This window comes from Ranitomeya imitator, chromosome 4 (assembly GCF_032444005.1).
Source record: "Ranitomeya imitator isolate aRanImi1 chromosome 4, aRanImi1.pri, whole genome shotgun sequence".
Lineage (NCBI taxonomy): Eukaryota > Metazoa > Chordata > Amphibia > Anura > Dendrobatidae > Ranitomeya > Ranitomeya imitator.
This window is the reverse complement of record NC_091285.1, coordinates 470,618,465-470,644,093: the sequence shown is the minus strand read 5'-3', so window position 1 is coordinate 470,644,093 and position 25,629 is coordinate 470,618,465. Positions and strand designations below refer to the sequence as shown.

Genomic DNA, 25,629 nt, shown 5'->3' with positions numbered 1-25,629 from the left:
TAGCTACTCCTCTGCTTCTCCCCTTGGCAAATTTCTTCATTGGCTCCCAATTCCCCAATGTATTCAGTTCAAACATTGACCTACAATGCCGTCCATAATCTGTCCCCGCCGTATATCTCTGAACTAATCTCCCAATATTTTCAAACACAATCTCCTGTCCCCCCAGATCTCCTCCTCTCCCCTACAATTTTACATTCTTCACCCAAATACCTCCAAGATTTCTCCTGAGTATCCCCCATCCTATGGAATTCAGTGCCCCAACACGTCCTATAATCCACCACACTAGAACCTTTCAGACAGATCTTGAAAACACATCTCTTCAAGAAAGCTTACAGCCTGCAATAACCCACCTCGACCCCACCAGAGCTTCTGCAACCCCTCAACCTAATGTCTCCTTCCCCATCACATTGTAGAGTGTAAGCGCGCAAGGGTAGGGCCCTCTCCCCTCTGTACCTGTCTGTCATTGTTTGTTTCTTGACTAATTTGAGTTTTGTATGTAACCCCTTCTCATGTCCAGCACCATGGAATCAATGGTGCTGTAAAAATAAATAATAATGGTAAATAAATAATAAAATAATAATATTCCATGATCTATTAATTAAAATGTACTTTGTTCGTGGGACAACCCCTTTAACAGAATTTAATTTCGTAGGTCTTATTTAGGAAAAAATTGTAGAAGGGGGAAAAAAATATATATTTAAAAAAAATATTGTCATGTTTTGCTTTAAAAAGTAGTTTGTTCAATTTTATACAAAAACAGTCTTTGGTTCACCAGGACATTTAGCTACAGGAGCGACAAGAAGACTGAACAGTATTGGAGGTATCTTTTTAACATATACAGCCTCATGTCTCCTTCAGTGATCTATATAGCGCAGCCCCATGTCTCCTCCTGTGATGTATATAGCGCAGCCCCATGTCTCCTCCTGTGATGTATATAGCACAGCCCCATGTCTCCTAGTGATGTATATAGTGCAGCCCCATGTCTCCTCCTGTGATGTATATAGCGCAGCCCCTATGTCTCCTCCTGTGATGTATATTGTGCAGCCCCATGTCTCCTCCTGTGATGTATATAGCGCAGCCCCATGTCTCCTCCTGTGATGTATATAGCACAGCCCCATGTCTCCTAGTGATGTATATAGCACAGCCCCATGTCTCCTCCTGTGATGTATATAGTGCAGCCCCATGTCTCCTCCTGTGATGTATATAGCGCAGCCCCCATGTCTCCTCCTGTGATGTTTATAGCGCAGCCCCTATGTCTCCTCCTGTGATGTATATAGTGCAGCCCCATGTCTCCTAGTGATGTATATAGCGCAGCCCCATGTCTCCTCCTGTGATGTATATAGAGCAGCCCCATGTCTCCTCCTGTGATGTATATAGCGCAGCCCCATGTCTCCTCCTGTGATGTATATAGCGCAGCCCCATGTCTCCTCCTGTGATGTATATAGCGCAGCCCCATGTCTCCTCCTGTGATGTATATAGCACAGCCCCATGTCTCCTAGTGATGTATATAGCACAGCCCCATGTCTCCTCCTGTGATGTATATAGCGCAGCCCCATGTCTCCTCCTGTTATCTATATAGTGCAGCCCCATGTCTTCTCCTGTGATGTATATAGCGCAGCCCCCATGTCTCCTCCTGTGATGTATATAGCACAGCCCCATGTCTCCTCCTGTGATGTATATAGCACAGACCCATGTCTCCTAGTGATGTATATAGTGCAGCCCCATGTCTTCTCCTGTGATGTATATAGCGCAGCCCCCATGTCTCCTCCTGTGATGTATATAGCACAGCCCCATGTCTCCTCCTGTGATGTATATAGTGCAGCCCCTATGTCTCCTCCTGTGATGTATATCGCGCAGCCCCATGTCTCCTCCTGTGATGGGCATGATAACATGATATGCAAGAGTCGGCATCATCACTGTCTCTGCAAATCTCGCACATGTGACAGGTATGTGCAGATGCACCTTCATCAGAGCTCCTAACCTCCCGATGTCGGAGGGAAATGGGCCAGATAATCCTTTTAAGCTTTTGGACTGATAACTAAATATTTAAAGAGGTCATACCATAAATAATATTTATCGCTCAACAAGCAGGTTAGGGAATTATTATTATTATTATTATTATTAATAATGTATGATAATTAGAAACCAGGCTGCAACCAGGGACACCCAATGATATTGACAATGGGGATTCCAGAGTCCTATTGTTTGTGCATCAGTCCTACAGTGCATTGTTTGAGGATCAGTCCTACTGTCTGGATCATTGAGAGATATTTTAATAAAGGAAGAGATGGAGTGAAACTACAGCAGGCAGGTGAAATGCCTTAACTCTTTGGTGGGCACTACCTGGTAGAATCATAGGGAAATTAAATAATTATTACATTTAATCCAATGAATTAAATATCTAGATAAAGAAATGACACACACAGTATACGGCTACATTATACTTGGTTTCCATATTTTAGTTGTTCTATGTGGAGGCAGGGTGGTGGACTGGAGGGGAATTTATTTTATCTGTCCAGGGCACCAACATACCTTTTCTTAAGGTACCGTCACACTACCGACAACGATCCGGATCGCTGCAGCGTCGCTGTTTGGTCGCTGGAGAGCTGTCACACAGACCGCTCTCCAGCGACCAACAATGCCGGTAACCAGGGCAAACATCGGGTAACTAAGCGCAGGGCCGCGCTTAGTAACCCGATGTTTACCCTGGTTACCATCCTAAAAGTAAAAAAAAACAAACAGTACATACTTACCTACAGCCGTCTGTCCTCCAGCGCTGTGCTCTGCACTCCTCCTGTACTGGCTGTGAGCACAACGGCCGGAAAGCAGAGCGGTGACGTCACCGCTCTGCTTTCCGGCTGACCGACGCTCACAGCCAGTACAGGAGGAGTGCAGAGCACAGCGCTGGAGGACAGACGGCTGTAGGTAAGTATGTAGTGTTTGGTTTTTTTTACTTTTAGGATGGTAACCAGGGTAAACATCGGGTTACTAAGCGCGGCCCTGCGCTTAGTTACCCGATGTTTACCCTGGTTACCAGTGAAGACATCGCTGAATCGGTGTCACACACGCCGATTCAGCGATGTCTACGGGGAGTCCAGCGACGAAATAAAGTTCTGGACTTTCTTCCCCGACCAGCGACAGCACAGCAGGGGCCTGATCGCTGCTGCCTGTCACACTGGACGATATCGCTAGCGAGGACGCTGTAACGTCACGGATCGCTAGCGATATCGTCTAGTGTGACGGTACCTTTAGCCCTGGCATGCAGTGCTACTGCCAATGGTTCAATTCGTTACACAGTGCTCTTACAGGTTTGCCATTTTTGGCTATTAATTGTGCCCACATTAGGTTGGCACCCAAAAAAATGTTTTTGAAAAATTAAAGTATAAATGCAGTTGTAGGATTAAAAGAACTACGGTAAGTCACTAGCATTGGTGATGTTTAATTAGTGTTTACGCCAATCAGTTATGGCTCCTTGGGAGCCCTAATGCAGGTAATTCAAGAAGCACTTTGCCTCACACCAAAGTTTTTATCCTGTTAATATATTGCAGTCATTATATTGTATAGCTCTGCGTACTTACAATTGCTCATTTTGCCCTACTACCCAGTTAATTCTGCTCTTTTCCAGTAGGTCTATGACATCACATGATTGAAAACTGACTAGAGTTATCCCTGTAAGCGCTATTCAGAAACAGGAGGTCAATTTTCCCTGTAAGACTCATTAGTCACTGCAAAAGTCATGGGCAGGCGGAGCAGCAGAGCAGCTATGTCAGGGGTTGAAGAGGAGAATGATTTCTGCGGGGACAAGACACTTCCTCTTTCTACATAGAGCAGAGAAAGAAGAATTAGTTGGGTAGAAAGGCAAAATGAGCAATTGTAAGTACACAGTGCCAAATAATATGAAGACTGCAATATATTAGGATATTAAGAAGATAAAACTTTGATGGGAGGAGTGCTTCTGTAACCCCTTTCTGACAAGCGCCATACATATAAGGCGCTGCAGGAGCTGCATTCCTGCAAACCGCAATATTTGCACAGTGCTGCAATCGTGGGGGCTTACGATGAGCACTGCCGCTATCGAGGGCAGGTGTCAGCTCTATGCGAGAGTTGACACCCTGCAGCAACCCCAGCAATCGGTGCTAGCACCGATTGTGGGCGTTTAACCCCTCTGACAGTGACATTGAGGATCATCGCACAGGGAGTGAGCTCCTTGTGTGCTTCCATTGGCACAACACAATGTGATCGCATTTGTTGTGAATTCTGTGGTCAAGCTCCCTCCTGTGGTCATGAGTGGTACTTCGGCTGGTTCTGTCTATGAGCTTCCTCTGGTGGATGTGAGTGGGGCTGCGGCTTCTGAGTTTCCTTCCTCAGGTGACGAGGTTAAGTCGTTAGGTGCTGCTCTATTTAACTCCACCTAGTTCTTTGTTCCTGGCCTCCAGTCAATGTTCCAGTATTGGTCTTGCTCTCTCCTGGATCGTTCTTGTGGCCTGTCTGCCCTGCATAAGCTAAGTTCTGCTTGTGTTACTTTTGTTTGCTATTTTTTCTGTCCAGCTTGCTATATTGGTTTGTCTTGCTTGCTGGAAGCTCTGGGACGCAGAGGGAGCACCTCCGTACCGTTAGTCGGTGCGGAGGGTCTTTTTGCGCCCTCTGCGTGGTTGTTTGTAGGTTTTTGTGCTGACCGCAAAGCTATCTTTCCTATCCTCGGTCTATTCAGTAAGTCGGGCCTCACTTTGCTAAAATCTATTTCATCTCTGTGTTTGTATTTTCATCTTTACTCACAGTCATTATATGTGGGGGGCTGCCTTTTCCTTTGGGGAATTTCTCTGAGGCAAGGTAGGCTTATTTTTCTATCTTCAGGGCTAACTAGTTCCTCAGGCTGTGCCGAGGCGCATAGGTCTGGTCAGGAGCGCTCCACGGCTACCTCTAGTGTGGTGTGATAGCATTAGGGATTGCGGTCAGCAGAGTTCCCACGTCTCAGAGATTGTCCTAAGTTATTAGTAACTATCAGGTCATTTTGTGTGCTCTTAACCACCAGGTCCATTGTGGTTCTAAATCACCAGTTCATAACAGTACTGGAGGCCCAAAGTACTAATGCTTCTCAATAGAGGGAAAAGAGAAGTTCTGAGACCATTTTTTTTTTCTCTGCACTGTGTTTTGTCTTTCTTTTCCCCTAGACATTTGGGTGGTTCAGGACACAGGTGTAGTGATGGACATTAAAGGTCTGTCTTCTTGTGTGGATCATCTCACTGCAAGAGTACAAAATATTCAAGACTTTGTGGTTCAGAATTCTGTTAGAACCAAGAATTCCTATTCCTGATTTGTTTTCTGGAGATAGAGCTAAGTTTCTGAGTTTTAAAAATAATTGTAAACTGTTTCTGGCTTTGAAACCCCGCTCCTCTGGTGACCCAGTTCAACAAGTTAAGATCATTATTTCTTTATTACGTGGCGACCCTCAAGACTGGGCATTTTCCCTTGCGCCAGGAGATCCTGCATTATGTAATATTGATGCAATTTTTCTGGCGCTCGGATTGCTTTATGATGAACCTAATTCAGTGGATCAGGCAGAGAAAAATTTGCTGGCTCTGTGTCAGGGTCAGGATGAGGTAGAGATATATTGTCAGAAGTTTAGGAAGTGGTCTGTGCTCACTCAATGGAATGAATGTGCGCTGGCAGCAATTTTCAGAAAGGGTCTCTCTGAAGCCCTTAAGGATGTCATGGTGGGATTTCCTATGCCTGCTGGTCTGAATGAGTCTATGTCTTTGGCCATTCAGATCGATCGACGCTTGCGTGAGCGTAAAACTGTGCACCATTTGACGGTATTATCTGAGCATAAACCTGAGCCTATGCCATGTGATAGGACTTTGACCAGAGCTGAACGGCAAGAACACAGACGTCGGAATGGGCTGTGTTTTAACTGTGGTGATTCCACTCATGCTATCTCCGATTGTCCTAAGCGCACTAAGCGGTTCGCTAGGTCTGCCACCATTGGTACTGTACAGTCGAAATTTCTTTTGTCCGTTACTTTGATCTGCTCTTTGTCATCCTATTCTGTCATGGCATTTGTGGATTCAGGCGCTGCCCTGAATTTGATGGACTTGGAGTTTGCTAGGCGCTGTGGGTTTTTCTTGGAGCCCTTGCAGTATCCTATTCCATTGAGAGGAATTGATGCTACGCCTTTGGCCAAGAATAAGCCTCAGTACTGGACCCAACTGACCATGTGCATGGCTCCTGCGCATCAGGAGGATATTCGTTTTTTGGTGTTGCATAATCTGCATGATGTGGTCGTGTTGGGTTTGCCATGGCTACAAGTCCATAACCCAGTATTGGATTGGAAATCAATGTCTGTGTCCAGCTGGGGTTGTCAGGGGGTACATGGTGATGTTCCATTTCTGTCTATTTCATCATCCACCTCTTCTGAGGTCCCAGAGTTCTTGTCGGATTACCGGGATGTATTTGATGAGCCCAAGTCCAGTGCCCTACCTCCGCATAGGGATTGCGATTGTGCTATCGATTTGATTCCTGGTAGTAAGTTTCTTAAAGGTCGACTGTGTAATTTGTCTGTGCCTGAGCACGCCGCTATGCGGAGTTACGTAAAGGATTCCTTGGAGAAGGGTCATATTCGCCCGTCGTCGCCGCCATTGGGAGCAGGGTTCTTTTTTGTGGCCAAGAAGGATGGTTCGCTGAGACCTTGTATTGATTACCGCCTTCTAAATAAAATCACAGTCAAATTTCAGTACCCCTTGCCGCTGCTGTCTGATTTGTTTGCTCGGATTAAGGGGGCTAGTTGGTTCACCAAGATAGATCTTCGTGGTGCGTATAATCTTGTGCGTATTAAACAGGGCGATGAATGGAAAACAGCATTTAATACGCCCGAAGGCCATTTTGAGTACCTGGTTATGCCATTCGGGCTTTCTAATGCTCCATCAGTATTTCAGTCCATTATGCATGACATCTTCCGAGAGTACCTGGATAAATTCCTGATTGTATACTTGGATGATATTTTGGTCTTTTCGGATGATTGGGAGTCTCACGTGAAGCAGGTTAGAATGGTGTTCCAGGTCCTGCGTGCGAATTCTTTGTTTGTGAAGGGGTCAAAGTGTCTCTTTGGTGTTCAGAAGGTTTCATTTTTGGGTTTCATTTTTTCCCCTTCTACTATCGAGATGGACCCTGTTAAAGTTCAGGCCATTTATGAGTGGACTCAGCCGACATCTCTGAAGAGTCTGCAAAAGTTCCTGGGCTTTGCTAATTTTTATTGTCGCTTCAACAATAATTTTTCTAGTATTGCTAAACCGTTGACTGATTTGACCAAGAAGGGTGCTGATGTGGTCAATTGGTCTTCTGCTGCTGTGGAAGCTTTTCAGGAGTTGAAGCGTCGTTTTTCTTCTGCCCCTGTGTTGTGCCAACCAGATGTTTCGCTCCCGTTCCAGGTCGAGGTTGATGCTTCTGAGATTGGAGCAGGGGCTGTTTTGTTGCAAAGAAGTTCTGATGGCTCGGTGATGAAACCATGTGCCTTCTATTCCAGGAAGTTTTCGCCTGCTGAGCGTAATTATGATGTTGGCAATCGAGAGTTGCTGGCCATGAAGTGGGCATTCGAGGAGTGGCGTCATTGGCTTGAAGGAGCTAAGCATCGCGTGGTGGTCTTGACTGATCACAAGAACTTGACTTATCTCGAGTCTGCCAAACGGTTGAATCCTAGACAGGCTCGTTGGTCGCTGTTTTTCTCCCGTTTTGACTTTGTGGTTTCGTACCTTCCGGGCTCTAAAAATGTGAAGGCGGATGCCCTGTCTAGGAGTTTTGTGCCCGACTCTCCGGGTTTGCCTGAGCCGGCGGGTATTCTCAAAGAGGGGGTAATTTTGTCTGCCATCTCCCCTGATTTGCGGAGGGTGCTGCAAAAATTTCAGGCTAATAGACCTGACCGTTGCCCAGCGGAGAAACTGTTTGTCCCTGATAAATGGACGAGTAGAGTTATCTCTGAGGTTCATTGTTCGGTGTTGGCTGGTCATCCTGGAATCTTTGGTACCAGAGATTTGGTGGCTAGATCCTTTTGGTGGCCGTCTCTGTCGTGGGATGTGCGTTCGTTTGTGCAGTCCTGTGGGATTTGTGCTCGGGCTAAGCCCTGCTGTTCTCGTGCCAGTGGGTTGCTTTTGCCCTTGCCGGTCCCGAAGAGGCCCTGGACACATATCTCTATGGATTTTATTTCGGATCTCCCCGTCTCTCAAAAGATATCGGTCATTTGGGTGGTTTGTGATCGCTTCTCTAAGATGGTCCATTTGGTACCCTTGTCTAAATTGCCTTCCTCCTCTGATTTGGTGCCATTGTTTTTCCAACATGTGGTTCGTTTACATGGCATTCCGGAAAACATCGTTTCTGACAGAGGTTCCCAGTTTGTTTTGAGGTTTTGGCGAGCCTTTTGTGCTAGGATGGGCATTGATTTGTCTTTTTCCTCGGCTTTCCATCCTCAGACAAATGGCCAAACTGAACGAACCAATCAGACCTTGGAAACATATCTGAGATGTTTTGTTTCTGCTGATCAGGATGATTGGGTGTCCTTTTTGCCTTTGGCTGAGTTCGCCCTTAATAATCGGGCCAGCTCGGCTACTTTGGTTTCGCCGTTTTTCTGCAATTCTGGTTTCCATCCTCGTTTCTCTTCAGGGCAGGTTGAGTCTTCAGACTGTCCTGGTGTGGATACTGTGGTGGATAGGTTGCAGCAGATTTGGACTCATGTAGTGGACAATTTGACATTGTCCCAGGAGAAGGCTCAACGTTTCGCTAACCGCAGGCGCTGTGTGGGTCCCCGACTTCGTGTTGGGGATTTGGTTTGGTTGTCGTCTCGTTATATTCCTATGAAAGTTTCCTCTCCTAAGTTTAAGCCTAGTTTCATTGGTCCGTATAGGATTTCTGAGGTTCTTAATCCTGTGTCTTTTCGTTTGACCCTTCCAGCTTCTTTTTCCATCCATAATGTATTCCATAGGTCATTGTTGCGGAGATACGTGGCACCTGTGGTTCCATCCGTTGATCCTCCTGCCCTGGTTTTGGTTGAGGGGGAGTTGGAGTATATAGTGGAGAAGATTTTGGATTCTCGTATTTCGAGACGGAAACTCCAGTACCTGGTTAAGTGGAAGGGTTATGGTAAGGAAGATAATTCCTGGGTCTTTGCCTCTGATGTTCATGCTGCCGATCTGGTTCGTGCCTTTCATTTGGCTCATCCTGGTCGGCCTGGGGGCTCTGGTGAGGGTTCGGTGACCCCTCCTCAAGGGGGGGGGTACTGTTGTGAATTCTGTGGTCAAGCTCCCTCCTGTGGTCATGAGTGGTACTTCGGCTGGTTCTGTCTATGAGCTTCCTCTGGTGGATGTGAGTGGGGCTGCGGCTTCTGAGTTTTCTTCCTCAGGTGACGAGGTTAAGTCGTTAGGTGCTGCTCTATTTAACTCCACCTAGTTCTTTGTTCCTGGCCTCCAGTCAATGTTCCAGTATTGGTCTTGCTCTCTCCTGGATCGTTCTTGTGGCCTGTCTGCCCTGCATAAGCTAAGTTCTGCTTGTGTTACTTTTGTTTGCTATTTTTTCTGTCCAGCTTGCTATATTGGTTTGACTTGCTTGCTGGAAGCTCTGGGACGCAGAGGGAGCACCTCCGTACCGTTAGTCGGTGCGGAGGGTCTTTTTGCGCCCTCTGCGTGGTTGTTTGTAGGTTTTTGTGCTGACCGCAAAGCTATCTTTCCTATCCTCGGTCTATTCAGTAAGTCGGGCCTCACTTTGCTAAAATCTATTTCATCTCTGTGTTTGTATTTTCATCTTTACTCACAGTCATTATATGTGGGGGGCTGCCTTTTCCTTTGGGGAATTTCTCTGAGGCAAGGTAGGCTTATTTTTCTATCTTCAGGGCTAACTAGTTCCTCAGGCTGTGCCGAGGCGCCTAGGTCTGGTCAGGAGCGCTCCACGGCTACCTCTAGTGTGGTGTGATAGGATTAGGGATTGCGGTCAGCAGAGTTCCCACGTCTCAGAGCTCGTCCTATGTTATTAGTAACTATCAGGTCATTTTGTGTGCTCTTAACCACCAGGTCCATTGTGGTTCTAAATCACCAGTTCATAACACGCCGATGGTCTCCATGGTGAAATCGTCCATATGGTCCTTCAGGGTCCTGCATAGAAGGTGATTTGCGAGCGTCTAAGAGCAGGAGATGACACGCCTCCTCCCCTGCCTCCTGTCAGATGCTGCTCTGATGCTCTGCAGTGCAGAAGCATTTCAGAGTATCAGATCAGCGATCTGTTACTACACAGTAATGTCCCATACTGCAACAATGTAAAAAAGTTCTTAAAAAGTATAAAAAAATAATTAAAAGATTCCCCAAATAAAGAACAAAAAACATGGAAAAATATTAATCCAATAAATACATTTATTTATGTAAAGAAAAAGTTAATATATTTGGTATTGCCGCTATCGGAACAACCCTCTCTATAAAACTGTCCCACTAATTAACTCCTTCAGTGAACCCTGTAAAAAAAAAAAAATGAGGCAAAAAACTATGCTGTATCATCATATCGCCGAACAAAAAGTGCAATAAAATGCAATCAAAAATATGAATGTAAATAAAAATGGTACCACTGAAATCATCATCTTGAACCGCAAACAAACAAGCTGCCATAAATCTCAGTCAACGGAAAAATAAAGTTATCGCTCTCAGGTTAAAGTGATGCAAAAATAATTATTTTTTCTATAAAATAGTTTTTATTGTGTAAAAGCGCCAAAACACACACAAAAAAGATAGAAGGTAAATATGCGGTTTATAAGACGCACCGGATTATAAGACGCACCCCAAATTGTGAAACTTTTTTTAATAAAATGGTGGTGCTTCTTACAATCCAGGCGTCTTATTGCTTACCGGGTGATGGTGGCTGTGGTGAAGCGGGGTCCCAGGGTCGCTGCTGGTGCAGGCTGCAGTGGAGCAGGGTCCCAGGGTCGCTGCTGGAGGAGGCAAGAGTGGCACTGCCGATGTATGGTGGTGAGGGGGCTTCGCCGATATTTTGTGAAAGCCCGGAGCCGGGAAAATGGCTGCCGGGGCGGTGCATGCGCAGATGGAGATTTTGGTGCAGAGATCTCCATCTGTACCTGTGCTGCATTAGCGGCCATTTTCCTGGAAACATTGCGTAGAGGCAGGCACAGATGGAGATCTCGGCTTTCCTCCATCTGTGCCTGTGCTGAGTTAGAAACCTGACGCCGGAAGAATGGTGGCTGCCATATGCCGCCACCGCAGGACTACCGCTCGCCACCGTACCACCACCGCTCGACCATCGCTCGCCACCGTACCACCACCGCACACCACAGGACCACCGCACCACCCCCAGCTCCAGGCCCGCAGCATTGACCCCTCAGTAAGAACAGTGTTCAGTTTATAAGATGCACCCCCATTTTCCCCCTAATTTAGGGGATCATAAAAGTGCATCTTATAATCCGAAAAATACGGCAAATGGGGTATCAATCACTGTAATTGTACTGACCCGAAGAATAAATAAGCCTGATCAATTTTACCACACGCAGAACGGAATAAAAGCCTCCCAAAAAAACAATTCCTTAATTGCTGGTTTTTGTTCAATCTACCTCCCAAAAATAGGAATAGAAAGCGATCAAAAAATGTAATGTGCCCGAAAATGACAACACTAAAAAAGTCAACCTGTTCCGCAAGAAATAAGCTGTAACATGACTCTGGTGACAAAAATAGAGAAAGTATGCAGCACTCACCAGTAGCGTTTGTGAAAAAAAGTCCTTTAATCCATCAGACAATCACGGGACATTAGACGTGGATTGCTAGGTGCGGAGGCATGCGGGAAGAGAGAGAAGAGTCTTCCCTGCATGTAAATTTTGTGGGAAAAATGAGAACTCGCTGGTCAACTTTTAACCCTTATAAATTCCTAACAAAAATGTTTCAAAAATTGCGCTGATGTAAAGTAGACATGTGGGAAATGTTATTTATTAAATATTTTGTGCGACATGACTCTACGATTTGAGGGAATAAAACTTTAAAGTTTGAAAATTGCAAAATTTTCGCCACATTTCTGATTTTTTTCACAAATAAATGTAAGTCATATCAAAGAAATTTTGTTACTATCATGAAGTACAATATGTCACGATTAAAACAATCTCAGAATTAGTGGGATCCACTGAAGCGTTCCAGAGTTATGACGTCAGAGTCACAGTCGTCAAAATTGAAAAAAATTGGGCTGGTCAGGAAGGTCAAAACAGGATTCAGGGTGAAAGTTTTAAAGAGTGAGTAGCCTGAGATTTTCCTCCTGCCTCATCAACGGCCCAGTCTGCTGCCCCCATTACTATATGAATGGCTACACAAATGGTACATCGTGTGGCATTGGCTACTAAATCCAGGTGTGGTTTGGCCACGTTTTAAGCCACACACTTTGGTCCACACCTTAAAAAAATATATCATTAGATACCCGAGGCACATATTCGGAGTCCTACAATCCTCAATAAGGGGGCTACTGGAGATCGGGAACTTCTGCACAATTTATTTCAAATGTAACAATGATAAATGTATTCGATGCATGCTCCACACTGAATATGTCACTAAGCAGTCAGAAAGTAGTGGATATAGTAGTCAATAGAGAATTAAAATCCATATAACAACAGAGGATGCAATAGAAATCGATACGACTGATGCATAAGTATTTCATCCGCACATAGCTGGGAAGTCGTGAGATACTGCAGGATTATGTCATAGTGACCATCTGGCACAAAGTGAGAAAACTCGGTGCTCCACGCTGCACGCAGATAACTTCCCCACTGTCCGCAATGCTTCATCACAAGGGTCTTTTATGGCAGAATAACTACATTTCTCCCTCTCTACCAGGGATGGTGACACAGTGGCCTTTGGAGAACTACAGAAATATATCGCTGCTATGCAGGAGCCTCAAGCATGAAAGCCCAGACGCACATGCAGCAGCAAACTGTACATCCCACCCTAACCCCACAACCAGAATAAATCAGGAGTTATCTTTAGGGTTCAGCCACATCTCAGTCACACGGCGATTTACTATAATGGCAGCAAAAATGTAGTTTGACCGTCATTTCAGAAAATAGGTTGGTGTGGATAAACCCTATGTAGCAATGTATTCATAACATTTGTAACACAAGACAGCAGCAATAAAGTAGTTTTTCTACCAGCCACTACAGTGCCAACACAGATGTGCAGGTGCCCCGGTCTACCCGGTCTTCTCGATGATGGCTCCTTAATCTGAATTTAGCATGAGTGGCCCTCAGCAGCCACGTGAATAGTCAGATCCTAGGGTGCAGGTTTCAAAGGCAGAAATCAGCACTGGGCAAAGTGAGTTTAAGACATAAACTTCCGATAGAACGGCTGCAATGGCCCGTACCCTCTACTGCATGCCATTGTGTTCTTCATGACGGAGAAGATCCACTGAAGGCAAACTTCCAGAGGCCTACAGACCTCAGTGCCCAGCCACCTCAAACATGCTGCACTGCCTTGGTTGCCTTGTAGAACAGGACATTAATTCTTTACAACAAGGAATAAAAAAAAAGGGCATTAAATCCCAAGAGTTCTCGTTCTCTTAGACCTGGGCAGCCTAAGGGGAGGAAGGTGTGGCAGCTGCTTTTATAAGCCAGAGGCAACATACCCTGCAGGATGAGGATGCACGCCGCAGCAGAGCATGGGCATCCCCAACCACCACTGCTCTGCATCACCCAGCACTCATAATGCAGCCATTCATCAAGACGCTCAATGTGCCCATCTCTTACCGTGATATGTTGTTAAAGCTGAGATACAGGAGCTGAAGGCTGGGCAAGGTATCCACATCTCTCTAAAAGGAAGCACAGATTGAATACATCAGTGGGATGACGTGACGTAGCACAGTAACATCTGCTGGGCTCACACAGCAGCCCCAGCTAATGATTGTGGTCCTACTGCAGCCTCAATTCCAGGGAGTATGGTGGTGAGCTGGAGACAGAGGCGTTCTGCAGAGCCAGCTACGCTGGCAAGGTGAACAGCAGAGATGGGTGGGGAGGAGAGGTCCTTGCTTTAGGAGCCAACCTGCAGCCTCAGCAATTTAACTGCACACTGACAAATAAAGACCGTGATCAGCTGCAGAGCAGCAAATTGGGTTTTATAGTGTGGTCCTGACGTGACACAGCCTTGGCAGACAGCAAAAAGAAGAGAAGATCACAGCAGAAAACCACCTCTGCAGCCTATTGTATTAGGAGCATGACATGGTTAATATCAATAATTCATGAATAAATATGCCTCGGATAAATACATCATTTATATTTCATGGGCCTTTCAACATGTCACAATATTAATCAGGAAATCTTTAAGGTCGGCATGCATATGGTTGGGTGCACTTGGACAGTGACACAATGTTCAGCATTTAGCCTCTATTCACCAGTATGATGGGATTAAAACAAAACCTTCTAGAAGGGATCATAGTGTAGACTTCCAGCTTTCTCTCAAGGATTCAACAAAATAAAGAAGAAAAACCTTATCCTTCATGACGAAGGGTGGGATATAATGTGCTGATCTTGAGCTGAGAAATGGAGTGGAGGAGTTCTGATCCATTCATCGTCTATGGGACTGCAAGAAATCACCAAGCATTGCACTCAGCAGTCTTATAGAACATGAATGGAGAGGAAAATTATCATGTGCACCTTTGCTCCATTACAGGTGTTGTCCACTACTCCAAACCCCTTCTCAATCCCTATGTTTCCCCTTTGTAAAAAAAAAAAAATAATACCTATACTTGCCTCCAGTATCGGCGCCATTCCAGTCAGCACTGGCTCTACCAGTGATCGCATGACATTTTTATTTCACACAATCCCTGCGGCCAGTCAGCAATTACTTCACCATCACTGCCTTCAGATAAATCACATTCATCTGGAGGAAGTGAGAGCTGCTGCTGATACGTCTGAAGGTGGGGAGAGTGAACTGGCCGCTGACTGGCACCAGAGGTGCCGACACAGGAGGGGAGTACAGGTGTTATTATTTTATAAGGGGGAAACCTAGGCATTGAGGAGGGATTGTCCAAGCAGATGACAACCACTATAAGGTCAGGCCTACAGAGCACAGTTTCAGGGTCATTGGTGGCCCCAGTGTCTGAACCAGGGTTGCCAACTTGCTAAACAACAGTTTTTGGACACCTGGACTCAAATTCATGGACGGACTAAAATGTTTATGGACATTTGACATGCCCCCTAAAGACCAGAATAGGAGTGCTTCGACAAAGAAAGGAATCTCAGAAGATGAAAGTCATACATGACCTGTCTGTGATCCATAGATAACCAATGTAGAAAGCTGATCAAATGTTTAAAATGATATAAAAGAGTCCATCAATAAAAAGCAACAAAAACCACAATTATATAACACAAAGAACAACATAAAAGACACACCACATAGTCCTCCATACATATTATCAGCACCACATAGTGCTCCATACAGTATAATGGGCCCAATGTACTGCTCCATACAGAATAAAGAACCCCATACAGCATAATGGACCCCATATAGTGCTCCATACAGCATAATGTGCCCCATATAGTGCTCCATACAGCATAATGTGCCCCATATAGTACTCCATACAGAATAACGGCCCCATATATTCATCTATATCAGTGTTCCCCAACTCCGGTCCTCAAGAGCCACCAACAGGTCATGCTTTGAGGATATCCTTAGTATTGCACAGGTTATTGAATGCTTGCCTGTCCATGTGATGCAATTATCACCTGTGCAATATTAAGGAAATCCTGAAAACATGACCTGTTGGTGGCTCTTGAGGACCGGAGTTGGGGAACACTGGTCTATATAGTATTATGGGCCTTATATATTGCTCATACAGTATAATGGGCCTCATATTGCTCCATACAGAATAATGGGTAAATATAGAATAATGGGTCCATATATTGCTCCACACAGTATATTTACCCCATATAGTGCTCCATACAATTTATAATGACCGCTTATAATGTTCCATATAGTATAATGGGCTCCTTATATTGCTTCATACAATATAATGGCCCAATATATTGCTCCATACAGTATATTGGCCCCATATATTGCTCCATATAGTATAATGGCCCCATATATTGCTTCATACAGTATAATGGCCCCATATAATGCTCCATATAGTATAATGGTCACACATATACATAGTAACATAGTAACATAGTTAGTAAGGCCGAAAAAAGACATTTGTCCATCCAGTTCAGCCTATATTCCATCATAATAAATCCCCAGATCTACGTCCTTCTACAGAACCTAATAATTGTATGATACAATATTGTTCTGCTGCAGGAAGACATCCAGGCCTCTCTTGAACCCCTCGACTGAGTTCGCCATCACCACCTCCTCAGGCAAGCAATTCCAGATTCTCACCGCCCTAACAGTAAAGAATCCTCTTCTATGTTGGTGGAAAAACCTTCTCTCCTCCAGACGCAAAGAATGCCCCCTTGTGCCCGTCACCTTCCTTGGTATAAACAGATCCTCAGCGAGATATTTGTATTGTCCCCTTATATACTTATACATGGTTATTAGATCGCCCCTCAGTCGTCTTTTTTCTAGACTAAATAATCCTAATTTCGCTAATCTATCTGGGTATTGTAGTTCTCCCATCCCCTTTATTAATTTTGTTGCCCTCCTTTGTACTCTCTCTAGTTCCATTATATCCTTCCTGAGCACTGGTGCCCAAAACTGGACACAGTACTCCATGTGCGGTCTGACTAGGGATTTGTACAGAGGCAGTATAATGCTCTCATCATGTGTATCCAGACCTCTTTTAATGCAGCCCATGATCCTGTTTGCCTTGGCAGCTGCTGCCTGGCACTGGCTGCTCCAGGTAAGTTTATCATTAACTAGGATCCCCAAGTCCTTCTCCCTGTCAGATTTACCCAGTGGTTTCCCATTCAGTGTGTAATGGTGATATTGATTTCTTCTTCCCATGTGTATAACCTTACATTTATCATTGTTAAACCTCATCTGCCACCTTTCAGCCCAAGTTTCCAACTTATCCAGATCCATCTGAAGCAGAATACTATCTTCTCTTGTATTAACTGCTTTACATAGTTTTGTATCATCTGCAAATATCGATATTTTACTGTGTAAACCTTCTACCAGATCATTAATGAATATGTTGAAGAGAACAGGTCCCAATACTGACCCCTGCGGTACCCCACTGGTCACAGCGACCCAGTTAGAGACTATACCATTTATAACCACCCTCTGCTTTCTATCACTAAGCCAGTTACTAACCCATTTACACACATTTTCCCCCAGACCAAGCATTCTCATTTTGTGTACCAACCTCTTGTGCGGCACGGTATCAAACGCTTTGGAAAAATCGAGATATACCACGTCCAATGACTCACCGTGGTCCAGCCTATAGCTTACCTCTTCATAAAAACTGATTAGATTGGTTTGACAGGAGCGATTTCTCACAAACCCATGCTGATATGGAGTTAAACAGTTATTCTCATTGAGATAATCCAGAATAACATCCCTCAGAAACCCTTCAAATATTTTACCAACAATAGAGGTTAGACTTACTGGCCTATAATTTCCAGGTTCACTTTTAGAGCCCTTTTTGAATATTGGCACCACATTTGCTATGCGCCAGTCCTGCGGAACAGACCCTGTCGCTATAGAGTCCCTAAAAATAAGAAATAATGGTTTATCTATTACATTACTTAGTTCTCTTAGTACTCGTGGGTGTATGCCATCCGGACCCGGAGATTTATCTATTTTAATCTTATTTAGCCGGTTTCGCACCTCTTCTTGGGTTAGATTGGTGACCCTTAACATAGGGTTTTCATTGTTTCTTGGGATTTCACCTAGCATTTCATTTTCCACCGTGAATACTGTGGAGAAGAAGGTGTTTAATATGTTAGCTTTTTCCTCGTCATCTACAACCATTCTTTCCTCACTATTTTTTAAGGGGCCTACATTTTCAGTTTTTATTCTTTTACTATTGATATAGTTGAAGAACAGTTTGGGATTAGTTTTACTCTCCTTAGCAATGTGCTTCTCTGTTTCCTTTTTGGCAGCTTTAATTAGTTTTTTAGATAAAGTATTTTTCTCCCTATAGTTTTTTAGAGCTTCAATGGTGCCATCCTGCTTTAGTAGTGCAAATGCTTTCTTTTTACTGTTAATTGCCTGTCTTACTTCTTTGTTTAGCCACATTGGGTTTTTCCTATTTCTAGTCCTTTTATTTCCACAAGGTATAAACCGCTTACAGTGCCTATTTAGGCTGTTCTTAAACATTTTCCATTTATTATCTGTATTCTTATTTCTGAGGATATTGTCCCAGTCTACCAGATTAAGGGCATCTCTAAGCTGGTCAAACCTTGCCTTCCTAAAGTTCAGTGTTTTTGTGACTCCCTGACAAGTCCCCCTAGTGAAAGACAGGTGAAGCTGTACAATATTGTGGTCGCTATTTCCTAGATGCCCAACCACCTGCAGATTTGTTATTCTGTCAGGTCTATTAGATAGTATTAGGTCTAAAAGTGCTGCTCCTCTGGTTGGATTCTGCACCAATTGTGAAAGATAATTTTTCTTGGTTATTAGCAGAAACCTGTTGCCTTTATGGGTTTCACAGGTTTCTGTTTCCCAGTTAATATCCGGGTAGTTAAAGTCCCCCATAACCAGGACCTCATTATGGGTTGCAGCTTCATCTATCTGCTTTAGAAGTAGACTTTCCATGGTTTCTGTTATATTTGGGGGTTTGTAACAGACCCCAATGAGAATTTTGTTACCATTTTTCCCTCCATGAATTTCGACCCATATGGACTCGACATCCTCATTTCCTTCGCTAATATCCTCCCTTAAAGTGGACTTTAGACAAGACTTTACATAGAGACAAACCCCTCCTCCTCTCCGATTTTTACGATCCTTTCTAAACAGACTGTAACCCTGTAAGTTAACTTCCCAGTCATAGCTTTCATCTAACCATGTCTCGGTTATTCCCACTATGTCAAAGTTACCTGTAGATATTTCTGCTTCTAGTTCTTCCATCTTGTTTGTCAGGCTTCTGGCGTTTGCGAGCATGCAGTTTAGAGGATTTTTTTTTGTTCCAATCTCCTCGCTGTGGATTGTTTTAGAAATGTTCTTACCTCCCTTCTGAGTATGTTTTCCTGGGTCTTCTTTGTTCAAGTCTAATGTTTTTCTTCCCGTCCCCTCTTCTTCTAGTTTAACGCCCTCCTGATGAGTGCTCCATACACAGTATAATGGCTCCATATATTGCTCCACTCACAATAAAAATCAAATACTCACCTCTCCTGATTCAATGCTGCCAGTGCCCACTGCTCCTGTTAGGTTCCCTCAGCGTCGTTCTGACTCACTGTGACGTCTCAGCACAGAGAGCGCACTGTAGTGATGTCAGCGCAACCTCTGCACAGAGACATCACAGTGAGTCAGAACAATGCTGAGCAGATCGGAGAAACGGACAACAGCATGCTGGCATCACCCCCCACACACACACACTCTCCGACTACCTGTCCTGGATCGTCAGCCAGCCAGTAATGAGCAGCAGCAGAACTGCCGGCAGATCAGCGATAGCATGCTGACATTTCGCAGAAACTCCTCTTCATGTCAGTCTGACGCCACCCTCTAGGCACCCACATGACTATTCTTCAGGGACAGGTCCTGTTTCTACTGTGCATGGCAGCCTTGTCAGAGCATGCACAGTACTAACTTCAGGGGTGGAGGGAAAATTCACGGACAGTGTTTTTTTCTGTCAGACTTTACGAACGGCAGAGAAAAGCACTGAGGTTTTACGGACGGTTGGCAACTACTGTATGGTCTGAACACCCACAAGTTATGTTCTACAGTGGCTTTCAAAAAGTATTCACCCCTTAGGCATTTATCACCTCTTAGGCTTTGGTTTGGTGCCAGACATAGCGTTTACCTTGGTAGACAAAAAGTTTAATTTTGGTCTCTTCTGACCACAGCACCTTCCTCCATACATTTGGGGAGTCTTCCACGTGTCTTTTGATAAATGCAAAACGAGCCTTACAATTTGTGAGTTTATGTAAATTCTCCACTCTTCCATAAAGGTCACCTCTATGGAGCGTAGGGCTTATTGCAGTCGTATGGACAGATACTCCAGTCTTTGCTTGGGACCTCTACAGCTCCTTCAGGGTTACCTTTGGTCTCTGTGTCCTCTCTGATTAATGCCCTCCTTGCCCATGCTGAGAGTTTTGGTTGATGGCCCTCTCTTGGCAGATTTGTTGTGGTACCATGCTGTTTCCATTTGATAATGGATTTGATGGTGCTCCAAGGGATCATCAGAGATTGGTATTTTTTTTTTTGTAACCCAACCCTGACCTGTTCTTCTCAACAACTTTGTCCCTGACGTGTTTGGAGAGCTCCTTGGTCTTCATGGTGTGATTTGGTTAGTGGTGCCTCTTGCTTCATGGTGTTCCAGCTTCTGTGGCGTTTCAGAAACGGTGTGTATATACTGACAGACATGTCACACTTACCGTAGATTACCCACAGGTGGACTTCCTTTCACTAAGCATGTGACTTATGAAGGTAATTGCTTGCACCAGAAATTTATAGGCATTTCTTAGCAAAAGGGGTGAATACATATGTACATGCCAATTTTTAGTTACGGTATTTTATATTTCTCAGTTTACTTTTCTATCTTAGACTATTTAGTGCTGATGTATCACACACAAATCAGATTACAAAAATATATATGCATAGGTTGTAATTTAACACAATATTTCAAAAGTCAAGGGTGGAGGTGAATATTTTCATAAGACAATGTATATTCTGGATATAGAATTCCTTGTTGTTTCTTGGGGAATAACCATTTAGGAATCATAGAAATTTTAGTAATGGCCCACCAATTTTTTAAACAAACAAAATATCTGAACAATTGACTAAAACAACTTAATGGATGGTGTGATCCTTTGGCTCAGTATTTCAGCATAAATTGGGGATAAAAGCCACGTCACACACACCTTGCAGAATGTGGAAATATCATTGTCAAAGGACGCCTTCATTAATATAACTCCAGGGTTTATCTCAATGCAACCCACTAGAGAACAGAACGGTCGGGCACAATTTGCTACAAAACATCAAAAAGTTGCCTATTTTTATATTACAAGATTCTATGGTCACATGAAACTAAGGGGCCGAATAATGAAAACTTTTACACCACAAAAGTTTTACAAAAGTTGAGTTGTTCTCAAATAAGTTTGAATCATCTGCGCTAAACTGGGCAGAGCTGGGGTGAGCCAGGGCAAGGTGGTCAGGCCGCCATATCAAATTAATCAAAACTGTTGGCTTTTGTACTCCAGAAATGCTACTCCAGTCTCTGGCACAACATACAGAGGCACACGCCACATAGGAGAGGTACTGAATTCATTAAGTGGCACGTACCGTACTTCCTAATGAAGTGGGTGCCTTCTACACCTGCAATTATGCGCTATACCAGCCTCGGTGAATCAGCCCCTAAGACTTAAAACATTCTAAAGCTTATGAGAAATAAAGAAACCTCATCATTTACTTGCTGGTAAAAGTCAGCTGAGATCTCGAGCTGTCACATGTGGGAGAACTGTTAGGAAGGGAAAGGTGGGCAGAGATCTGTATCCATCTTGAGACTTTATAGAAGGCTCAGGGCTATGCTTTGTAGGCGGAGTGGGCAAGTGTTGAGGGTGATCGTAAGAGACTGAAGGTGGGAGTGCGGAAGCAATGGGACAGATACACCTCCGGCAGAGAACCCAGAGGACAAGGCCTCCTGGACAATGTAGTCTAGAGGTACAGAGGTAGAGCTAGCAGGAGATTCAGAATATATACGAGAAGGATGGCTGAAGGAGAGCTAAAAAACAGAAATAAAGGTAATAGAATGGTTTGGGAACTCATTACAGCGACAGCTACATTGGTTTTTTTTTGTTTTGTTACTGGAAAACCACTTAAACCAGAATGATTGGAAGAGAACAGTATAAAGAAGGAAATAAAGGTTCATCCATTGTATACCACATCATCAGTCATCTGTAGTGGAGGCAGAGAAATAACATGGGCATGAGTGGCTGTCACTGGAACTGGGTCACTGTCGCTTACTGATGAAGTGACTGTTGTAAAAGCAACTCAATAGCTTCTTAAAGTAGAGCAATAGAAAAACTTTGCCATGACCTGACCTCAACCCCATTAACCATGCTTTTCACAGAGTGAAGACAGCTGCAATAAAAGCATCTCAAGGGAGGAAACTTTGTATTTATCGATGTCTATAGGTACCAGACTCCAAGCAGTCACTGCAATCACAAATTAAACATAATGATTACCGTAACTTAAAAATTTGTTTTATTTTGTCTAATTACTTTTCAGTCTTTGAAAATATCATACACGCAGCTACCGGGGGGGGGGGTTAGAGGGGCCCCATCTGGAGCCACGGCCACTTTTGTCATAATGCAGTAGGTGGTACTGCTCCCTGTCTGACTGAGACTCCGCACAGTAGCTAATCGCAGAGTCTCAGTCCGTGTACGGTGTGGGCAAGAGCGGACCTGACCAGCTTCTTACAGACTGGGCAGGCAACACTGTGCACACTCTGATTGGTTCACGTATGTCGGGTCCTAGTGCCCAAGACACTTCATGGTCCTGCCTGCAAACTACATCGGAAATGGTGGATGGAATTTATTAGAATAATTAAATATAGACATGTCACTGTGGGGTGAATGTGAGAGGATAAAGGTATTGTGGGAGCTAAAGTGGGGGGGGCACAGGGCTCTGGGGGGCAGATTAGTATACTGTTCACTGTTATGAGATTACGGTATATGCACTCCATCACATGTAATAGGTGCCATCTGGGCAGGCTGGAGGTGGGTATCTTGGGGGCTTTTTATACTTGCAGGCTGGGTTTTTTATACGTATTAGTATAACAGGCCCCCATAAACTAAACATAGTATGAGCTACAATGTATTTAAGAATTGTATAATAAGCTATTTATTATTAGTATAAAGTTATTAAAGGCTTGGGATAAATGTCTGCAGTCTCACTATGTGACTACCAAATCATGACGTGTTGTGCCTGCTGTCATGAGACCCTAATATCACCGATACGATCAGGCGGTCATGCAACTACGTTTGCTATTTGCACGTGCCAACTAGATAAGTTTGGCTTCTCTAAATAGTCGTTACATGGCCGCCTGCTCACATCAGCGATGCTGGAGCCATTATTACTGTACATAGGGGGTCTCAGGAGATTATTAATTGGGCACTTAAGAAGTATTAGTGCATATAGTTGCACCAGTAGCGTAGGTCAGTCTATGGTGGGGTGCAGTTACAGCAACCGCTCTTTATACACAGAGCCATGACTGATAAAACAAAAAGAAAAAAAGTGAGCTGCACAGCTGCAGAATCCAAAGAGACGCTGAATGGAGACTTTCAGTAAGTGGTAATCCAATAGGTAAACGGAGGTGCTCGCGTGAAAATGAGAGATCAAATCATGGTAAATCATAGAACAAACGCGGCAGCACTCACCGGTCCTGTAGTCAGAAGTTCCTTTATTCAAATATAGACAAACATCTTCCCGGCTTGGGGGAACAGGGCAGTGAGAGGAGTGTGCAGGAGGAGACGACGGCCATTTCGCGCTTGAAACAGCGCTTCTACGAGTCCATGTCTGAAGGACATTCCTTCAGACATGGACACGTAGAAGCGCTGTTTCAAGCGCGAAACGGCCGTCAACTCCTCCTGCACACTCCTCTCACTGCCCTGTTCCCCCGAGCCGGGAATATGTTTGTCTATATTTGAATAAAGGAACTTCTGACTACAGGACCGGTGAGTGCTGCCGCGTTTGTTCTATGATTTACCATGATTAGAGCCATGACTGAGCTAATGCTGGCCCACCCCTATGACTTGAAGAGCAAGCCTGCCGGCGGAAATAAACTTAATTTCCTCCCGACAGAGGGGCTCTCAGGACGGGCGCTGCGTGGTGTCAGAATGCTATTAACCTGCAGATTAACTCCATATCTGCAGGTTGTTAGCGTTACTTTACATGACAGCTTCCTTTTAAGCTCTGCAGTAGAGATTCCTGCACTGCTGCTCTCAGCTTTGTAGACCGCAGTCTCTGGCTGATATGCATTATTACAGCTTGGGAGCTAATATAGTGGCCATTATATAATGTGGGAGAGGAAAAAAACAGTATGGGGGCTACAGTAGTGGACATTATACACTGTGGGGGGCCATTATACAGTTTGGGGGCCACCATAAAGTGTGAGGACATTATACTGTGTTTTGGGGAACAGTGGGGACATCATTCTATGCATAGGGAACTGGGGACATACTATGTATAACAGAATTGTGGAACCACCATACTGTGTATAGGGGAGCTGTTGGCCCATTACACTGTGTATAGTGGAGCTCTTTCAGCATGATACTATGTATAGGGGAGTAGTGGGGTCATAATGATGTATATATGGTAGCTGTGGAATCATCATACTGTGTATAGCGAGCTGTGGACCCCATCATACTGTGTATAGGGGAGCTGTGGGTCAGGGCCGGCTCCAGGTTTTTGAGGGCCCCGGGCGAAAGAGTCTCAGTGGGCCCCCCCTTTAACACATACCCCGATTCATGATCACATATAAATACAGCCATGTAGTATATAACACTGCCCACGTAGCATATAGCAGCCCACGTAGCATATAGCAGCCCATGTAGTATATAGCACAGCCCACGTAGTATATAGCAGCGCAGTCCACGTAGTATATAGCAGCCCACGTAGTATATAGCAGCGCAGCCCACGTAGTATATAGCAGCGCAGCCCACGTAGTATATAGCAGCGCAGCCCACATAGTATATAGCAGCGCCACTCACTCAGGCACTGGTAGGACTGGGAGCTCCTCCTGAATCTGCCTCATAATAACTTCAGCAGCACGGCAGCCAGCCAGAGGCGGAGAGCAGAGCAGGAGAATGTGCTCTCTCCGCCCACAAACAATGTCACACTGGCTGCCTTCTCTTAACCCCTATGTGTGCCTGCCTGGCTGCACTCACTGAGTGAGAAGATGCTTGTGTCAGAGCTGGCACATAGGGGTTAAGAGACTTTGTGGGCGGAGAGAGCACGTTATCTCCTGCTCTGCTCTCCCAGCTGTATCTATGACAGCGTGAGTGGGCCCCCCTCTCTCCCCAGGGCCCCGGCATTTGCCCGGTGTGCCGGGTGCTGACGCCGGCCCTGCTGTGGGTCCATCATACTGTGTATAGAGGAGCTGTTGGTGCATTATACTATGTGTAGGGGATCTGTGCATGGAGAAACTCAGGGAATATTATTAAATGTTAGGTGGGCACTTTAAGCACTATTGTTATAGAGGTACTCAAGAATATAATGACCATCAAAGTTGCACATGGGATATTATTACTTTCTAGGAACAAAATGTGGAGGGCACATATACAGGGCATTCAAATTTTCTAATTGGCAAATTTACCATCTAGAGGGCACAAAGGACGCATTATTACTTTGTAAGGTGTACAGTGGTGGTCATTATTATGTGGGGCAATACAAGGAGCGCGGTTTATATGCCACACAGCAAGTGCAGTAATAGGGACACATGCGGCACCAGCTCAGTATTGTGGTGTCAGCAGGATGAGGACTTTATTCAGGTCAGGAATAAATGTTGACAGTGCTGGAATGGTGAGAAGTC

The 25,629-nt window shown here is 44.6% G+C and overlaps 1 protein-coding gene across 4 annotated transcripts in view; it reads right to left on the bottom strand.

Moving 5' to 3' along the window:
• The window catches only part of LRRC49 (leucine rich repeat containing 49), a 334,326-nt gene that overhangs the window by 185,787 nt on the left and 122,910 nt on the right, over positions 1-25,629 (bottom strand). For all 4 annotated transcript variants that reach the window (XM_069765877.1, XM_069765876.1, XM_069765878.1 and 1 more), the window contains one exon: positions 13,754-13,815. In XM_069765877.1, the coding sequence (XP_069621978.1) occupies positions 13,754-13,815 (62 nt within the window). The remainder of the gene's footprint in view (positions 1-13,753; positions 13,816-25,629) is intronic.